This window comes from Neolamprologus brichardi, chromosome 23 (assembly GCF_056152115.1).
Source record: "Neolamprologus brichardi isolate AB-2024 chromosome 23, ASM5615211v1, whole genome shotgun sequence".
Lineage (NCBI taxonomy): Eukaryota > Metazoa > Chordata > Actinopteri > Cichliformes > Cichlidae > Neolamprologus > Neolamprologus brichardi.
Window position 1 is genome coordinate 32,239,634 of NC_142125.1, and position 16,315 is coordinate 32,255,948.

General features: G+C 40.6%; 1 protein-coding gene across 1 annotated transcript in view; it reads right to left on the reverse strand.

Moving 5' to 3' along the window:
• cckbra (cholecystokinin B receptor a) overlaps positions 1–14,213 on the reverse strand; it is a 54,528-nt gene extending 40,315 nt beyond the window's left edge. Inside the window, exon 1 of the mRNA XM_087836544.1 lies at positions 13,673–14,213. Within this exon, the coding sequence (XP_087692670.1) occupies positions 13,673–13,793 (121 nt within the window). The 5' untranslated portion in view covers positions 13,794–14,213. The remainder of the gene's footprint in view (positions 1–13,672) is intronic.
• Between the last annotated feature and the right edge of the window lie 2,102 nt (positions 14,214–16,315).

Sequence of the window (16,315 nt, forward strand, 5' to 3'; positions counted from 1 at the left end):
ACATACCTTTAAACATTCTATTCCATCCAAACCTGGTTCGCCCAGAGTTTTCTTCCAGTTCAAAAGGGACTTTTCCCCTCCTTCCAACAAGTCCTTCCTCATAGCTCTCATCCGATTGTTAAGGTTTGTCTCTAATATTTTAGGGGTTTTGCCTTACAATATAAAGCACCTTGGAGCAACTGTTGTTGTGATTTGCTGCTATATAAATAAAACTGAGTAGAGTTGAGTTGAGTTAAATTCCATTCTCTTCATCATTTGAGCAATGTGTGGATGTCGGATGCTGCAGATGTTGCTATGCCCCTCTCACACAGGGTCAAAGGGAAGAAGCCTTCTTCTGGATCACAGAGGATTGTTTTAATCTTATTGCATTTTTTTTACTTGATTTGACAGGTGAGGCATGGATAGTTGTGATTGCTGTCGTGACCTTTAAACCAGGGGTGTCCAACTCCAGGCCTCAAGGGCTGGTGTCCTGCCGGTTTTAGATGTGTCCTTGATCCAACACAGCTGATTTAAATGGCTAAATTACCTCCTCAACTTGTCTTGAAGTTCTCCAGAGACCTGGTAATGAACTAGTCGTTTGATTCAAGTGTGTTGACCCAGGGTGATCTCTAAAACCTGCAGGACAGCGGCCCTCGAGGCCTGGAGTTGGACACCCCTGCTTTAAAGTGTTCAGTCAGACACAAAGCTAACGCATTCAGATCCCATCACATCAGGGGAACATATACTACTCAGGGAAAAAATAATTTGAACCCTTGCTGATTTGGTAAGTTTACCTGCTAACAAAGAAATGATCAGTCTATAATTTCAGTGGTAGGTTTATTTGAACAGTAAGAGACAAAACAATAGCCAAAAAATCCAGAAAAATACATTTCAAAAAACTTCAAAAAGTATTTGACCCCTTTGCAAAACGTGCTTCAGCACTTGGTGACAAAACCTTTGTTGGCAATCACAGAGGTCAGATGTGTCTTGTAGTTGGCCACAAGTTTTGCACACATCTCAGGGGAGATTTTGTCCCACTCCTCTTTGGAGATCCTCTCCAAGTCATTAATGTTTCATGGCTGATGTTTGGCAACTGGAACCTTCAGCTTCCTCCACGGATTTTCTATGGGATTAAGGTCTGGAGGCCACTCCGAAACCTTATTATGCTTCTTCTTGAGCTTCTTCTTCAGCCTTGGTCGTGTCATGTCATGCTGGAATACCCACCCACAATGCATTTTCAATGCCCTGGCTGAGGGAAGGAGGTTCTCACCCAAGATTTGACGGTACATGGACCCATCCATCCTCCCTTTGATGCAGTGTAGTCCTGTCCCCTTAGCAGAAAAACACCCCAAAGCATACTGTTCCCACCTCCATGTTTGACGGTGGGGACAGGGTTCTTGGAGTCATAGGCAGCATTCTTCCTCCTCTAAAGTTGAGTTGATGCCAAATAGCTCAATGTTGGTCTCATCTGACCACAACACTTTCACTCAGTCCCCCTCTGAATCATTGAGATGTTCAGTGCCAAACTCCAAACGGGCCTGTGCTTTCTTGAGCAGGGGGACCTTGCAGGCACTACAGGATTTCAGTGCTTCACGGCGTAGTGTGTTACCAAATGTTTTCTTGGTGAATATGGTACCAGCTGCCTTGAGATCATTGACAAGTTCCTCCTGAATAGTTCTGGGCTGGTTCCACACTGCTCTTATTATCTCATTATCATGAGATCTTACATGGAGCTCAAGACCGCTGGAGATTAACAGTTATTTTGTGGTTCTTCCACTGGCGAATAATGGCACCAACTGTTGTCACCTTCTCACCCAGCCGCTTGGCGATGGTCTTGTAGCTCATTCCAGCCTTGTGTAGGTCCACATTCTTGTCACTGACATCCTTGGAAAGTGCTTTGGACTTGTACATGGTGCAGAGTTTAGAATCTGAATAGATACCTGCGTAAAATAAACCTGTGAGCCAGAAATCTTGCTGATTGATATTGAGGATCAACTACCTATTTCCTTCATGAAAATGCGAAGAAGTTTGTAACTTTTTTGAAATGCATTTTTCTGGATTTTTTGTCATTGTTCTGTGTCTCACTGTTCAGATAAACCAATCATTGAAATTATAGACTGATCATTTTGTTGTTAGTTAGGGCAGACTTAACAAATCAGCAGGGTTTAAAATAAATCTGGCAGGGGGCTAAAGACATCCACTTTCAGTAACTAATAAGATGTAACTGCAACATGCGTTTGATTTTCACATTCAGAATCAGCACTACATTGTGAGGCTTTCATCATTAATTCCAAGCAGTAAGCTGTCACTGGCTCAGCAGCCTCTATCGTGTTAGATTTTACGTGATCCAACCAAATGAAAATGGAATTATGTCTTCATTGAGCACCAGCGGTATACTGGCTCTGCAGGACAATTCACTTTGCTTCCTTTGACTCCCTCAAGCGTGACAACTGTCCACAAATCAAAAGGCATCTAAAAACATGTGAATGAAAGGACAAATGTTCAAGCCTTGACCCAGGGCTGGGTCTGTTTCTTTAACCTTTATATTGCTCTATTTGCATCCTATTGGCTGCTGCGATGCAAACTGTAATGTTATGTTTTCCCACAAGGTTCATTAAAGTTTCATCACATCACTTCACGTTGTCTTATCTTTACGAGAGGATGAGCACAACTTCATAGGCACAGCAAGCCATTTAAAAGTGTTGTCATTTATTGGCTGTGGATTGTGCAGTGAGAGGAGTATTTTTTTTCTCCTTTCACTTGAGTGATGGGGCCGGGTCTCACCACGATACATGAATAAATCGCCACAAAGTTCATGAATAATGGATGCTAATAATCTGCAGGTCTGCGGTTTTGAACTATCCTTTTAATCACAACCTCACCGTAAGGCTGCAATTCATGTAGAAAGTCCCAGTGAGATGGTGAAATAGTCCAAATTGTTAGAAATTGCTGTCATCTCTATCGAAATATGATATTTCTCCTAATTACAAAGGGGTAGAAAACCCTTTGGAAGTGAACCTGAGAACCACAGACATGAATAAGGAACTTGCGGCAATCAGCAACAACAGGATTTGCAACAATTTGCAACACTCAAAAAAAGCAACAGATTTTGTTATTTCAGTTGATTAATTGATTACTTGAATTTCATGAGTGGATTTTCACAAATCAATAAAAAACAATAATTTTCCATCAACCAAGAGGACATCTTCAAACGACTTGTGTTACACACTAGTCCAATTCCTCACCCAGTCAGTTTGCATTAGGGCTAAACAGCAAACATCCAGTAAATGGACCCTGAGTTAAGATTGTTTTTTCTTTTCCAAAGCCTGTTTCATGGTCACGAATGAGCTTTTAGTAATGGTTTGCCAGATCTGCTTGATGAATGACTTGCCGCATTCACTGAGCATTAAATTAGTTAATTAACGTCTACTGCTCATCAATTACTGGGCTAATCTTTCCTGCACTAACATAAGCTCCTCTACTTACTGTGTGCAACCCGTAGTTCCTAGTTCCCATTTTTCTGTTTAGCCACGTATATGAAAAACCAGCAGCCCTCAGGTAAAGGTCTTCAATAAATGGGTCTCTGTTATGTTTGTATCATTCACTAAAATAGCACAATTCACATCCTGCCATGTTCACGTAGCTTTATTGAGGAGTGCTCGCACTGCACGCAAACAACACTCCATCTCTGCTTGTGATTGCAATGCTCTGAAAACCTGAAGGCATCATGGGAAGCACACCAACAACATCTGTTTTGATGGACTATAAAAAAATCAATATGGAGCGCACAGCTACACATATAATAGAATATCTATATCAACTGAAAAAAAAGTATGTTTACCTCCAATAACGTTCATCTCGTGTCCTGTTTTCTGACAAATTCCCACAAAATGCAAAACAGACTCTATGAACACACCTGTAGAATTACACAATTACACAATTATTTTTTATATTTTGGTTTAATTTCTGTGTTATAAACATGTAACATCACAGTTACCTTCAATACCTATCATAGCTAGAACAACAGAATGACGGACAGAACATGTTTCTACCAGTTTTCTCAAATTTTCGGAGCATTTCAGTGCATTTTGTGGAAGAACTACCTTATTGAACTCCAGTGCATATTCCATGGGAACAGTCACTGACTGCACTAATTAATTAAGTCATTAAGTAATGTGTCATTAGGTTGTAGGGAAAAATAAAAGCTAGCAAGCAAACCCAAGGGTTCAAAATTAGTTTTGGTGAGCAGAAGAAACGAAGGATCTGATCACAGTGTATCTGGTATCTGACTGAGGACATACATGCACAGGTTGCCAGTCGACGTCTTGGTCCCTCTCTCTTCTCTCCTCACTGCCATCAACTTTCTCTTTCTGTAGCTTTTGCAGTTTTGTTTGTTAATTATGAGTTGAGTTGGGAGACTCTGCCAGTCTTGTTTTCAGTTTTGGTTCTATTAGTTTAGCTCACTAATATTGATTCAGGGAAAAGCCAGAATCTGATGGCCTTTTGTTTGGTTTGTTGATTGTCTTCTTCCTCTTTTCTTTGGTGTAGCGAGGGCTCTTATCTCATTATTTTGCTGTGTTCTTTATAAGTAACTCTACTTTCATTATACAAAGTTTGTTGAACTGCAGCAGCATGGTGGCGTCTCAAATGTTGGGTTCCCTTTGAGCCAACATTATGAAATGATAAAGGTGCGCTCTGTGCTCACTGTAACATCAGAGAAACTGAAGAGGATTCTTGGCCCTGTCGTTTTGCATTTGGTTCCTTTACATTCATGCGGTACAAAGAAAATCTGCTCGACCCATCCGATTTGATCATTTTGGCAGGAAGTCAGATACAACCAAATCAATCCATGTAACCTTAGCCTCGAATGAAGAGCCTTTCTGCATTCTTTGCTGTTATTTCCCATTTATAGTGTTCCTACACTAAAGACTGCATGAAAAACCAACTGACTGAATTCATGTAAGAAAAGGCTGTTTTGAAATTGATCCATGTTGGTCTGATAGGCTTTCCAGGCACAAGACCCTATTGGTTATCACATATAAACCTCCTTTTCCTTATAACCAAAAATGGCCGCGTTTTGGCATCATTTCGCTGTTAACTAGTAAACACTCCACACTGTGAATAAACTACTACAAGCACACTTGGCGTTTATGCTTTAGAGTGCTTCCTTCTAATGCCTCGTTTATTGTGTCCACGCAGCCAGTAGGTCAGCATCTTACATCACTGACTTCCTGTCTCTTTAATCTGCCACCTTGAAATTGCAAAGGTTGCTTCAAAGAGTTGACAGCCTGTCTCGTATCCAAAAAGATTCACTAAAGAGATAAGGATCAGGACAGGGTGCTTGTCACACTCCACGCTTCTCTTTACCGACAGAAGAAAATCACTGAATCCCCAGGACTGATGTCACCCAATGACAAGTATGTAATTCTCTTTTCGACTTGTCTGAATTGATAAAAATGGATCCCTGCATTTTGGTGCACATTATCTGGTGGATGGGTTTTAGCTTTACACAAGCCTGACTGATTTCATATTTAACCTCTGCACTACACATTACCACACTGCGATGCTTAGCTTTAAAAAAGTGGCAGCAGATGAATCCTTTCACAGTAATTTAGCTAAATGTGCAGAAATCAGTCGACGTGTTGCATTTTACCACTGTAATGAGGTGAGTTACTGTAACTGTCAGCACAATTCAACTCAATTAGTCTTTCCACTATAGCTCCCCATGAGAGAGGAATATTGATCCTACATTACTTAGATTTTTTTTCAGAAGTTGGAAGGAGCTTGTTTGTAGTGCAAGAACAAACTCAGCATGTATTCAATTACCCACAATGCTCTCTGTCTCTGATATTTTCATTTGATGCCACTGATTCCTTTTTTCATCACTAACATGTTTTATTGCCATTAATTGAATGTTTTTGTTTAGAATCATCCAAGCAAACCAACCCACAGATGAAATATTCATTACAGCGGAATATGTAAAGTGTGAGAAAAACTTAATGGAAACAGCACATCCATAGTAGCAGTATGTGTGTATTTAAAGAAAAGCCGCTAACAGGCAGACAAATGTTGAGTACTACACAGCAGCCAATGATGAATGAACTCTTTATTAAATTACTTTTTTTCTCCATTTTCTCCAAATGAGACTTTGGAGGTTTGACATTTTCAGCTAATGTCCAGTGGCTAGCTAGCTTATTAGAAAGGTGCATCTCTAAGTCGCTGTGGTACTGGATGGGTTGCTTGTTCTGGCTAGTGAAAAGCAGCCAAACTCCTTGTTAGTTTGCTCATCTAACTGCTCAAAAAATGAGAATAAGTTTATTTCCTCATACTTTACATTTGAGACCTACTTTCTTCATATAGCTTTCTTTGATTGATTAACATTTCTTGAGTTAAAACCCAAATTCTAAGTGTTTCCATATAGGCTAGTTTTAATCTTTTCTTTTTGTCTCTTCTTGTAAATAGGCTCTTAAAAACTGATTTGTGTGGTGCTATATAAATACGTGTTTCTTTGTGCTCTGGGTGAATCTAAAGCCCTGTCCACAGAACCGCTCATCGGGCATCACTGTATATAGCACGCCTAGCGACCAGCCATGGTCGCTAGGCAACATTCCAGGATCCTGTTGGCTAATCAACAGTCTAATGTATTTACTAACCATATATCAATGAATGGTATGTTTCATTCTCTTCAGTGACTTGTACGCATGTCAATTAATTGCAAAAAACCTTATATAAGTTTTAAGGCACAGTAAATCATTTTTGAGGCTATTTAATAGAAAAAAAATTGTTGTACTCAAATATACATTGTTTACTGTGTAACTACAAATTAATGTATTCTCATAATCTTTTTTCTTATGTATGTGGCTAGAGACCGACCACATATGTAGTACGTCTTATAAGTTACTTTTAGTTTAAATTTAAAGATTACAAATAGCTTTTTAAAACTATATATGACTATTTACATTGTACAAGTTGCTTATAAACTTTGACTTATTCCATTACAAATACATATAAGCAGGCTGTTCATGGAAGCCACCATGTTGCCGCGTTGGACCGTGGCCAAGCTGGGCGTTGCCTTCTGCCTAATCACATTTTATGTAAGTGGTTAGAGTCGGCCACATACGTAGTACACCTTAGGAGATTATTTTAATTCAAAGATTTGAATTTCACAAGTAGCTCTTTCAAGCTAGATATGACCATTTAACATTCCTGCATTTATTTTCATTGTCTCTTTGTGGTTATGTCTTTCCCTTCCTTTTGCAATTGCTTATTGTCAGCAGATTAGACATGCAACCTGTTGTTAAGTGTTAGGCTGAGTGCCCTGAAAATCACACATTCCCTCTGATAAACAGCTTGATAACATTCTTACATTGTATGAGAATTTAAGTGTCCGTGTAAAAGAATATTATATCCACTTCAAAGAAAATGTTACTAATGCCAGCTAACAATGCTCAACAGCAGCTAACAGAGCTAAAAAACAAACAAACAAACAGCTGCAACCCCAGTATCACTGTCATCAGTCAGAAGTGAGCACATTGACTCATATCGGACTCCTTTCACAAAAATGTACAGCTTTCTCTATAGTAAATAGATGTGGCACTCGGGATACGGACGCTGCAGTCATATTGACAGCTGAGGCAAACAGCAGACTTACAGCCTGAACTCACTACAGATGACCAGAGATGTTTGTCCTTCAGCAGCCACCATAGCTGGGATTATGAACTTGAATTGGGAGGGGTACAAAACCAGAATTAAATTAACTGCAATTTGTAATCTACTGATGTCTAATAGTGAGATTTTACCCAACGTTTAACTCAGAGTCTGCTCAGGATCATCCCTAATAGATATGTTGCCTGTCATCACTAAAAGTGACTGAAATTTACTGCCATTCCAAGGTTTGTGTTTGCTACAGGACTGCTAGTCTCTTTCTGTTTGAAGACCCATTAAGAAAACTTGCTGATCACTATGGAGTAAAATTCCTGTCAATGAAGTGTTAACCAGTAGGGGTAAAAGTAGGGGAATTCCCTGTTTGACCCCCAATTTACTGAAACTAATTCAGTGGTATTCTCATTTGCTTCTGTGTTCGCTAATTGGAGCCAGCAACTCATAGCTATTACAAGAGCTTCCCCTTTAGGGATTTCTGTGTTGAATTAAACATTCAGTCAAGGTGTTTGCCAATGAAATTCTATAAATCACGCTGTAAACTGAGCCAGCAGCGAGGCACCAGGAGACACGACACAGCCCAACTACTAATTGGAACCTAAAGTTCACCAAGTAAGAATCAATCAAATATTAAAGCTCATATTTTAGATTCAATAAACTTCTTTTTTCATGTGCCACAGCTGTAAACGGTCTTTCTTTTGTCTCTAAGACCACTCTGGTGAATCGCATGACAAAGGATTAACTGAGAATGACATTAACCACCCATTATATGCACTGAGCCTAACCGATATTGGGTAACCTTATATGACTGTGGCTTGGGCTTCATTCCATTCTTCCGCTGTCGTGAGTTAATAAAGCCAGAGTGCAGACAGAGAACATTACTGATCAATACAGCTATTCCAAGGATTTGAAACCGTTCTCCTGTTTGATGTGATCTTCATTAGTGCGCTCATACTCTCCTGGTGTCACTATACACCCTGTAGATCTGTGATATACAGATGAGGACAAAATTATTAGTCCCCCTTAAAAATGTCATATTTTTTTTAAGCATTTCCAAAATTCTTTTAAATAGAGCAGGGAATTTTTGGATCCTTACATTATTATATTTTGTGCAAAAAAACAAAATTGTTTCACAAAAACCAAAAAGCTCATGATTAGCCCCCTTGATGCTAACAGTATATCCTTTACTAGATAACAGTCTGCAGACACTTGTTGTTGTTTTCAACAAGTCTCACACATGTCTCCTGAATAATGCCAGTCCAGTCTTCTAGGGTGAGTCTCTCAGACTCCTCCAGACTTGATGGTCTTCCTGCATGGACCTTAGTTTCCAGTTCATCCCAAAGATTTTCAAAGGGATTAAAGCCAGAGCATTTTGCAGGCCATACAATAACATTCTCTTTGGTCTTTTGGAGGTAGTTCTCCAGAAGCAATGTATGTTTTGGGTTGTTGTCATGTTGGAAGACAAAGCAATGACTCAGAATCAGTTTTGCTACAGACTGCTGGAGGTTTCCTTTAAAAGAAAATTCACTTATCCTTCTTTTCTCATGATTCCTTCCACCTTGACAAGATTCCTAGTTCCAGAAACACTGAAGCATCCTCACAGCATAGTGCTCACACCGCCGTGTTTCACTGCAGGGACGGTTCTTCACGTTGCATGCCCCTTCTTTCTCCAAACATAAGCAGCATTTCTACGGCCAAAGAGCTCTAGTTTCATCTCATGTGGCCAAAGGACACACTTTCAGTATACATAATTTGACTCCAGGTTGTTCTTAGCGGTTTGAAGATGTCTCTTCTGCAGAAGTGGAGATTGTCTTGATCTGTAGCCTTGCAATTCAATCCCGTGCAGGATTCTAGTGATTGCCTTCTTTGGCTAAGTCACTCACTAGTGTCTTGGCAGTTTTTCTGGGGTCTTTATACCCATCTCTCACTAGTTTCTTTTTGCCAGGCTTGTTCTAAACTTTGTGACCCTCTTTGAATTTCTTCATACTTCTCACTCCAGGTCTTGACACTCAGAAATGCTCTGATAACTTTGTATATCTGTATCCTGCTTTCTTCTCAAGTCTAAACTGATTTCTTTTGTTTCTGGCATTATGCTTTCCAGAGAGACAACTAAAATCCTTGCTGAGTTTTTATACTATGTGTAAATGAGAAGAAAAACCTCTGTTTTAACTTGATTTTACAAGCTTTGAGCGTTACAAAGGTAAAGCACATCATTGCACAGCGGTGGTTTTTGTTATGGCTCAATAAAAGGGGGGGAATGATTTTTTGCTTTTTCTAAAATAATGCTGTTCTTGTGTGCAAACAAAAAATTCTAATGGAAGCTAGTATGTTTAAAAATGCTATATTAAAAATCCCTCACTCTGCAGAAAAAGCACTTGAGAAATTTTTTGACAAAAGCTTTAATTCATATGTGGCCTGATAACTTTGTTCTCATCTGTATGTGCTGTTTTAATGGAGTAACCTGATGAGAGGGCAAAGGCAGGAACTGTTTACTAAGAGACCAGGATTTTATCAAGATGCAGCTTCTCATTATCAGGATGATTCAAATCTTTATACTCACAGTGCATGCATGCAATTTGTTTCACCTCAACAGGTTGCTTCAAAATGTTCCAATTATTAGCTCGGATTACTGTGATCGCGTTATGACAGATAACACCACTATGTAAACACCCCAAGGGGACAAGATTCTAATTTCTTCCACAAGACACAACATTGTAGAAATGGGTACAATGTTAGAAACTCCCAGCTCTTTTACTGTGTATACTGTGCACAGCTTACTCTGCAGCAGCACGTCTCTTGTCTCGCTCTCCGGTTTTTCCACTTTTGCTCAGTGCCCAAGGCGACTTGTTGGATTCCTTCTAAAAACAAGTGTTCATTTAATGCTCATGAGATCCACTTCAAGATAACTCATCGCAAGACAGGGTGAGCTCAGCAGAGTGCCACTTTGAATCATCTGGAGAGCGGAGAGTGTCTAAGCATAGCCAAGGTGCAGCTACAGATATTCCACATAAGCAGCACCGTGTCTGAACTGAACTGCTCTCAGGAGTCCAGAAGGATTATTTTGAAATGTTGCATGTCAGATGTTGTTTTAGTTCTGTGCAGTCGGTGTTTTACAGCTGCTCTATCTGTTGAGCAACTCTTCCGACAAGCGGTAAAAACATGTCAGTCATCTGCAGAATGTAAATTTAAAAGAAAACCATACAAAGAAATCAAAATCAGAAAGAAAAAGGTGCAAGTGAATGAAAGCAATGTATTCTTCCCACTGACCTCAGTGTGGACATCCTGAGTTTCTTGATACAATAGTCATAATTAAGATAGCAGACCAAAAGCTTAGGCAGACGCATCCATGAAACACATGTGAAAATTAGCAAGATCAGAACCATAATCTTAGAGACTTAGTAAATGGCAGCTTTGCTTTGCAGTGTAACCACAGATGTACAAACAACTACATTTGGATTACGTTGATACTAAAGCTTTAAAATCAGGTATAGCATAAGTCCTTCACATCCTGCCGGTTACTTAAATAGGGTAGGCTGGTTAAGATATATTAACCTACCCACAGTTTCTGTTCAGCTGTCGCTTTGCAACCCATCTCGACCTGAGGGCCTCCTTCTTTGCTGCCTTTGACACAATCACTGTCACATCTCTTGTCACTAACGCCTGCTCTGTTCTGTGTCCCAGCTTTTCTGCTGCACTCGCTGACTTATGCACATCCACATGCATGTCTAATCCAGGACAGAGGCACATAAATGACTGCAGATAACAACAGAAGTCTTCTTTTGAGCTGCCCTGACTGAAATCTGTTGTTTCTTCTGTAGTTAAAAAAGAACAAAACATTAAATACACCTTCTAAGTGCGTTTCAAGATGTTTAGTTTAATAATGAGATCCCTGCAAAGCTTACGCCATATAATTTCTAAAAATACATTCATCGTATATTCATGTTCAGACCTGCCTGAGTGAGTGTGGAATCTACTGTACGCCAGTTTTTTAGAACAGCAGCATGCTCCCATTCCTTTCACGTTGTACAGTTTGTGTCACGTCTCTCTCTTTGCTCATGCTTTTAACTTCCATTCCAGCCCAGAGAGGTAAACCTCACGACTTGAAGACTTCTATAGTAACTAAGAGAAAAGGAAATGCTTAACAACGCAGGCTGCAGTTGTGATATAAAGCTGAATACAGCACCCTGTAATTGTTAGAAATACAGCTATAAACCACCCGCCCATCACTTCTGACTGTTCATTAGACAAAAGAATTTATTTAAAGATCCCATTCTGGGCTACAGAAAGCTGTGACTGGGATCTGTCACTATACAATGATGTCTTATAGGAGAAACAAGTGGGAGAGGAAATGATCTGCTCATTATTCTGTAGTGGAAACATAGATTTCAGGAGTTCAGGAGGTATGCAAGGGACAAAAAACATAACCGTCAGCACAGTGACTGCAGATTTCTGTGTTTTCTTTTACATAAATAATATTAATAACAAAGTAAAAGTAAACAAAAGATAAATGAAGCATTCAAATGAGTCAAAACTCTCCATAAAGTTTCCAGGGTGAGCATCCCTCTGGTCCTCGCTTAACGCCCAACCTCCAAATGTGCAAACAAAACCTCCACCCATGGCTGAAGACAGTTACTAATTAATATGAATCTACAGCTACACTGTATAAACTAATGTGGCTTTATTTGAAATGTTCTCCCATTTTTGAGTTGATGAAACTGATTGTTGCTAAATAACTGAAGCTACTTTTAGAGTAAATGAAACCCACTTCAGTGTGTGACTTCCGAGAATATATTTGCACTGTGTTCATCTACTGTAATAACTTTTTAAATGAATTTCACCTAAACTACTTTTGATGTGGAATTTAACCTTAAATGTAACACTTTATGTTGAAAGCTATCATCAAGGTCCATTTATAATATTAAATTGATTCCTTTGTTTCACCCCAACATGAAAACAAACCATTTCTGTTCATTTTGCATCAGGAATTCAAGTGGCGGGGTGGGGAAGATGAATAAAAAGAAGTAGTGGACGTAGCAATGTGACCACAATTCTCACAGTGTTAGATTGCTCTCTGGGTAGATCACCCCACTGATGTTGATGCCTGCCTCACATATAAGGTCAATAAAAGTAATGCAGCACACAAGCAGGAATGGCTGTGAATTATTTAGAGAGGAAAGATTTGAAATTTTCTCGATACTGCAGTGGGGGGGGGGGGGGGGGGGGGGGATTAAAAAGAGCCTCTCACCCTCATTTTCCAAATCAGCCTGTGTGCTCAACTGGTGTCCTGATAGACTTATTGTGAGAGCCTTATCTTCTCTGGTGTTGGGCTTAATCTCCTGCCCACTTTGAGAGCGAGAAGAACAAACACTCAGAATTAGAGCTGCTTTTCACTGTGCACAAGGCTGCCGCTGCTGCTGCTGCTCATTCTGATTGGGGCGTTATTGATGCAGAGAGAAGCAGCAGTAAATTGGAAAGCCGGGTGATTGGTTACATACAATGAGGATGAGGAGAGCTGATTTTTTTTTTAAAAAAGAAGAAGAAGAAGAAGAAGAAGAAAGAAAACAACTCCTGATTGCAAATGGCTTTCTTTTAAAAATACAGATCTGACACAGTGTGGGGGGAAATGATCTGTAGGTAAAACATCATTTGGTGTTCTACATATCTGAGTAAGGAGAGGAAATTACATGAGGTCTATTGATTGCATTTTTGTAACCAAGGAATTAGTCATTAGTCTGTTTGTAACTTGGAGGGAATCAACACTGTTAACAAGAAATGAAAGCTGTTTTTTTTTAATCACTCACATTTAGTTTGTATGAAAAGATGAATATTGAGGAAGAACAAGGTTGGCAATTTAAGCCAAATCAGACTAATAATAATAATAATAATAATAATAATAATAACAACAACATTAAACACAATAGGGTTTAACACCTTATCTGTATATACCAGGTCTGGGGCCAGGTGTTGGTGCCATCTGTAGCAGTTTAACACCTCAGCCTGGATGATTCAGATGTGGAAAACTGTGTGCTCTTACCTCTGGCTCTGGCCGGTTTGCTGAAGACGGAGCGGTTCGTGTTGCTCACGTTGTAGTCGCTAACTTCCACGCTGAGGTTCCCCCACTCCGTCACAGTCCCGTTCCCCGGCCGCAGAGCCATCCTCTCTTCGCTTCTGGTTTCACACCTGCGCTGAGTGACTGAGCCGATCAGCCCGCCACCTTTTCCTTCATAACAGCCGGAGAAGGGGCGTTTAGGAAACTTGGAGGCGGCCCAGAGTTCTGTTTGCTTTTCTTTTCCTTCTTCCTCTTCTCTTTTTAAAATCTCGAGCACGGTGGAATAAATGGAGACCAGGTGGAGTGTGACAGGGTTAACTGATGGGGAGCCGTGAGGGAAGCCCTGTGAAGCGCGCAGCGGACTGAAGCCCGACTGTGGAGGAATGAGGCTGCGCTGCTAAGGCAACTGAGGAGCTCTCTTCCTCTCTCCCTCTCTGTTCACACCACCGTCACTGCAACAGTTTAGAGAAATCTAACAAACTGGCTGCTGCTCATCCGTAGGTGGACTGACTTCAAGCTCGATCAGCTCCAGAGCTTCCTTTTCTAAGGGACCCCGCAGCAGTGGTGGAGACACCGTTTATATGGGGGTGTCCTTGCAGGGCTACGTGCTTGGGGTGACGTTGGATCTCCACCCATTTTAACAAGATTTATTAAGAATTTGTGATAAATCCACCTGACCAAACCAATCATTTACTTTATCACTCACTAGTTCTGTGCCATACTTATTCACTTGGTATTGATCTGATGCCAAGTAAATATGAGTATCTATCGCCAATACAGATATCGATATTTTCAGCTTTATAGGCAGATTATGTAGGGGAGAGTAGTATGTCATGATTTGTGGGATGAATCATCAATAATTTGAAAAGGTTCCGACATTTTTCACAGTGTGTGTTTGAGGGGTTTTTTTTCTTTTCCAGAAAAAATTTGTTGAACACAGATCAGTGGACTGCATGCTGAACTTAGAGGACAGAAACAAAGTCATCAGATATCAATACTGATTACTGATATTTGGAATGATGCGCCCACACCTGTCTCTCACATTTGTCATTTGATTTGGCCAAAAAACAAAAGGACTCATGTAGAGGAGGTACTGCTACGCTTGCATCCAGTGCTATATTTTCAATTCTGGACTCTATAGATTAACTTTGCATGATTCACAGCCCATTTTCTTAGATGTGGGCCTTGGTGCAGCAATGTCAGCTTTTTTTCCTGATCTACTGTCCCTCATAGGTAGAAGGTTTAAACATCAGTGTGAACCAGCATGGCAGCGTTTGGCTCAGCTGCATCACTTGTACATACACTTGTCTCACTCTTTCAAACTATGGCCTTGTTTGATATGAGCTCCCATAAGTACATCTGTATAATAAAAAATGGGGAAAGACCATGCTTCTGCTTAATTATTATAATTTAAAAAGAGTGTTTTCATTGTTAAAGTGTTTGTGGAGGAGACTGAGAGCGGTGTACCCCAGGAGAGGCCCAGGCGTTGTCCACATCCCTGGGGCTGGGGCTGTGGTCAAAGCACGGGCAGACCAACTGGCAGGCCTCCACCATCATCATCATCCCCAAAAGGTCTGAAATAGACAGTCTCAATGACTACAGACCTATATCCCTCACATCTGTAGTCATGAGGTGTTTCAATATTTTCTCACCACATCAGAGACTGCTTACCTTTCTCTCCGAGTAACTCGGTCCACGCAGGATTCCATCACCATCACCCATCACATAGCACCGAGCCATCTGGAGAACTGGAAGAGCTACATGATGCACTTCATGCACTACAATTCAGAGTTCAACACCATAATCCCAGACATCCTCACCACCAAACTGGACCACCCTCAGGTCCCCTCTGCCACATTCTCCTGGATCAAAGATTTCCTGACCAACCAGGGTCAATCAGTACTGCCACGAGCAGTAGAAGTAAAGGACACCTTTTCTTAAATGAACTGGTTGCCAAAGAACAGATAGCTCAGTAGGTAGAGTGGTGGCCCCATGATCGGAAGGTCAGGGGTTCAAATCCACTGAACGGCTACCCTGAGGTGCCCCTGAGCAAGGTACTGTCCCTACACACTGCTCCCTGGGCGCCCAATGGCTGCCCACTGCTTCACTGAGTGAATGGGTTAAATGTAGAGAGGAATTTCCCCACGGGGATCAATAAAGTATACATTACATGTTGCACATCCTGTGTTCGCGATGAGAACTTATTACTGTAAATGTTACTGTCTTGGTTACATATTAGCTGTTATAAGTGATTGTTTAAAGCGAACGAGTGTCTCGGTATTTTCTCGTAGCCTGTGGAACAACTTTAAATGTTCCATTTAGCTGTTTGGCTAACCTGCAGGAGAAAGGTGAGACACTCTGAGACCCCTGATGGGCAGCGTGATGGCTTTGTTTATGAGGAACAATCTATAAGCACCTCTGGGTTTTGTTTAGTTCATGTGCTGCTGCTTGAGAAATGATGCTTTGAAAAGTGTCTGGAGGTAGCGGGGGAGGAGGGGGGCTTAGTTTGCACTGTGGGGGAGGAAGACTACACTATTTGTGTTTGTGATTTGTTATGTGGTTGCTGTTAGTCCTGGGGATGGTTTTACAAGTACTCTTATTGCTTTTGTGCTGCTCCTATGTGTGGGC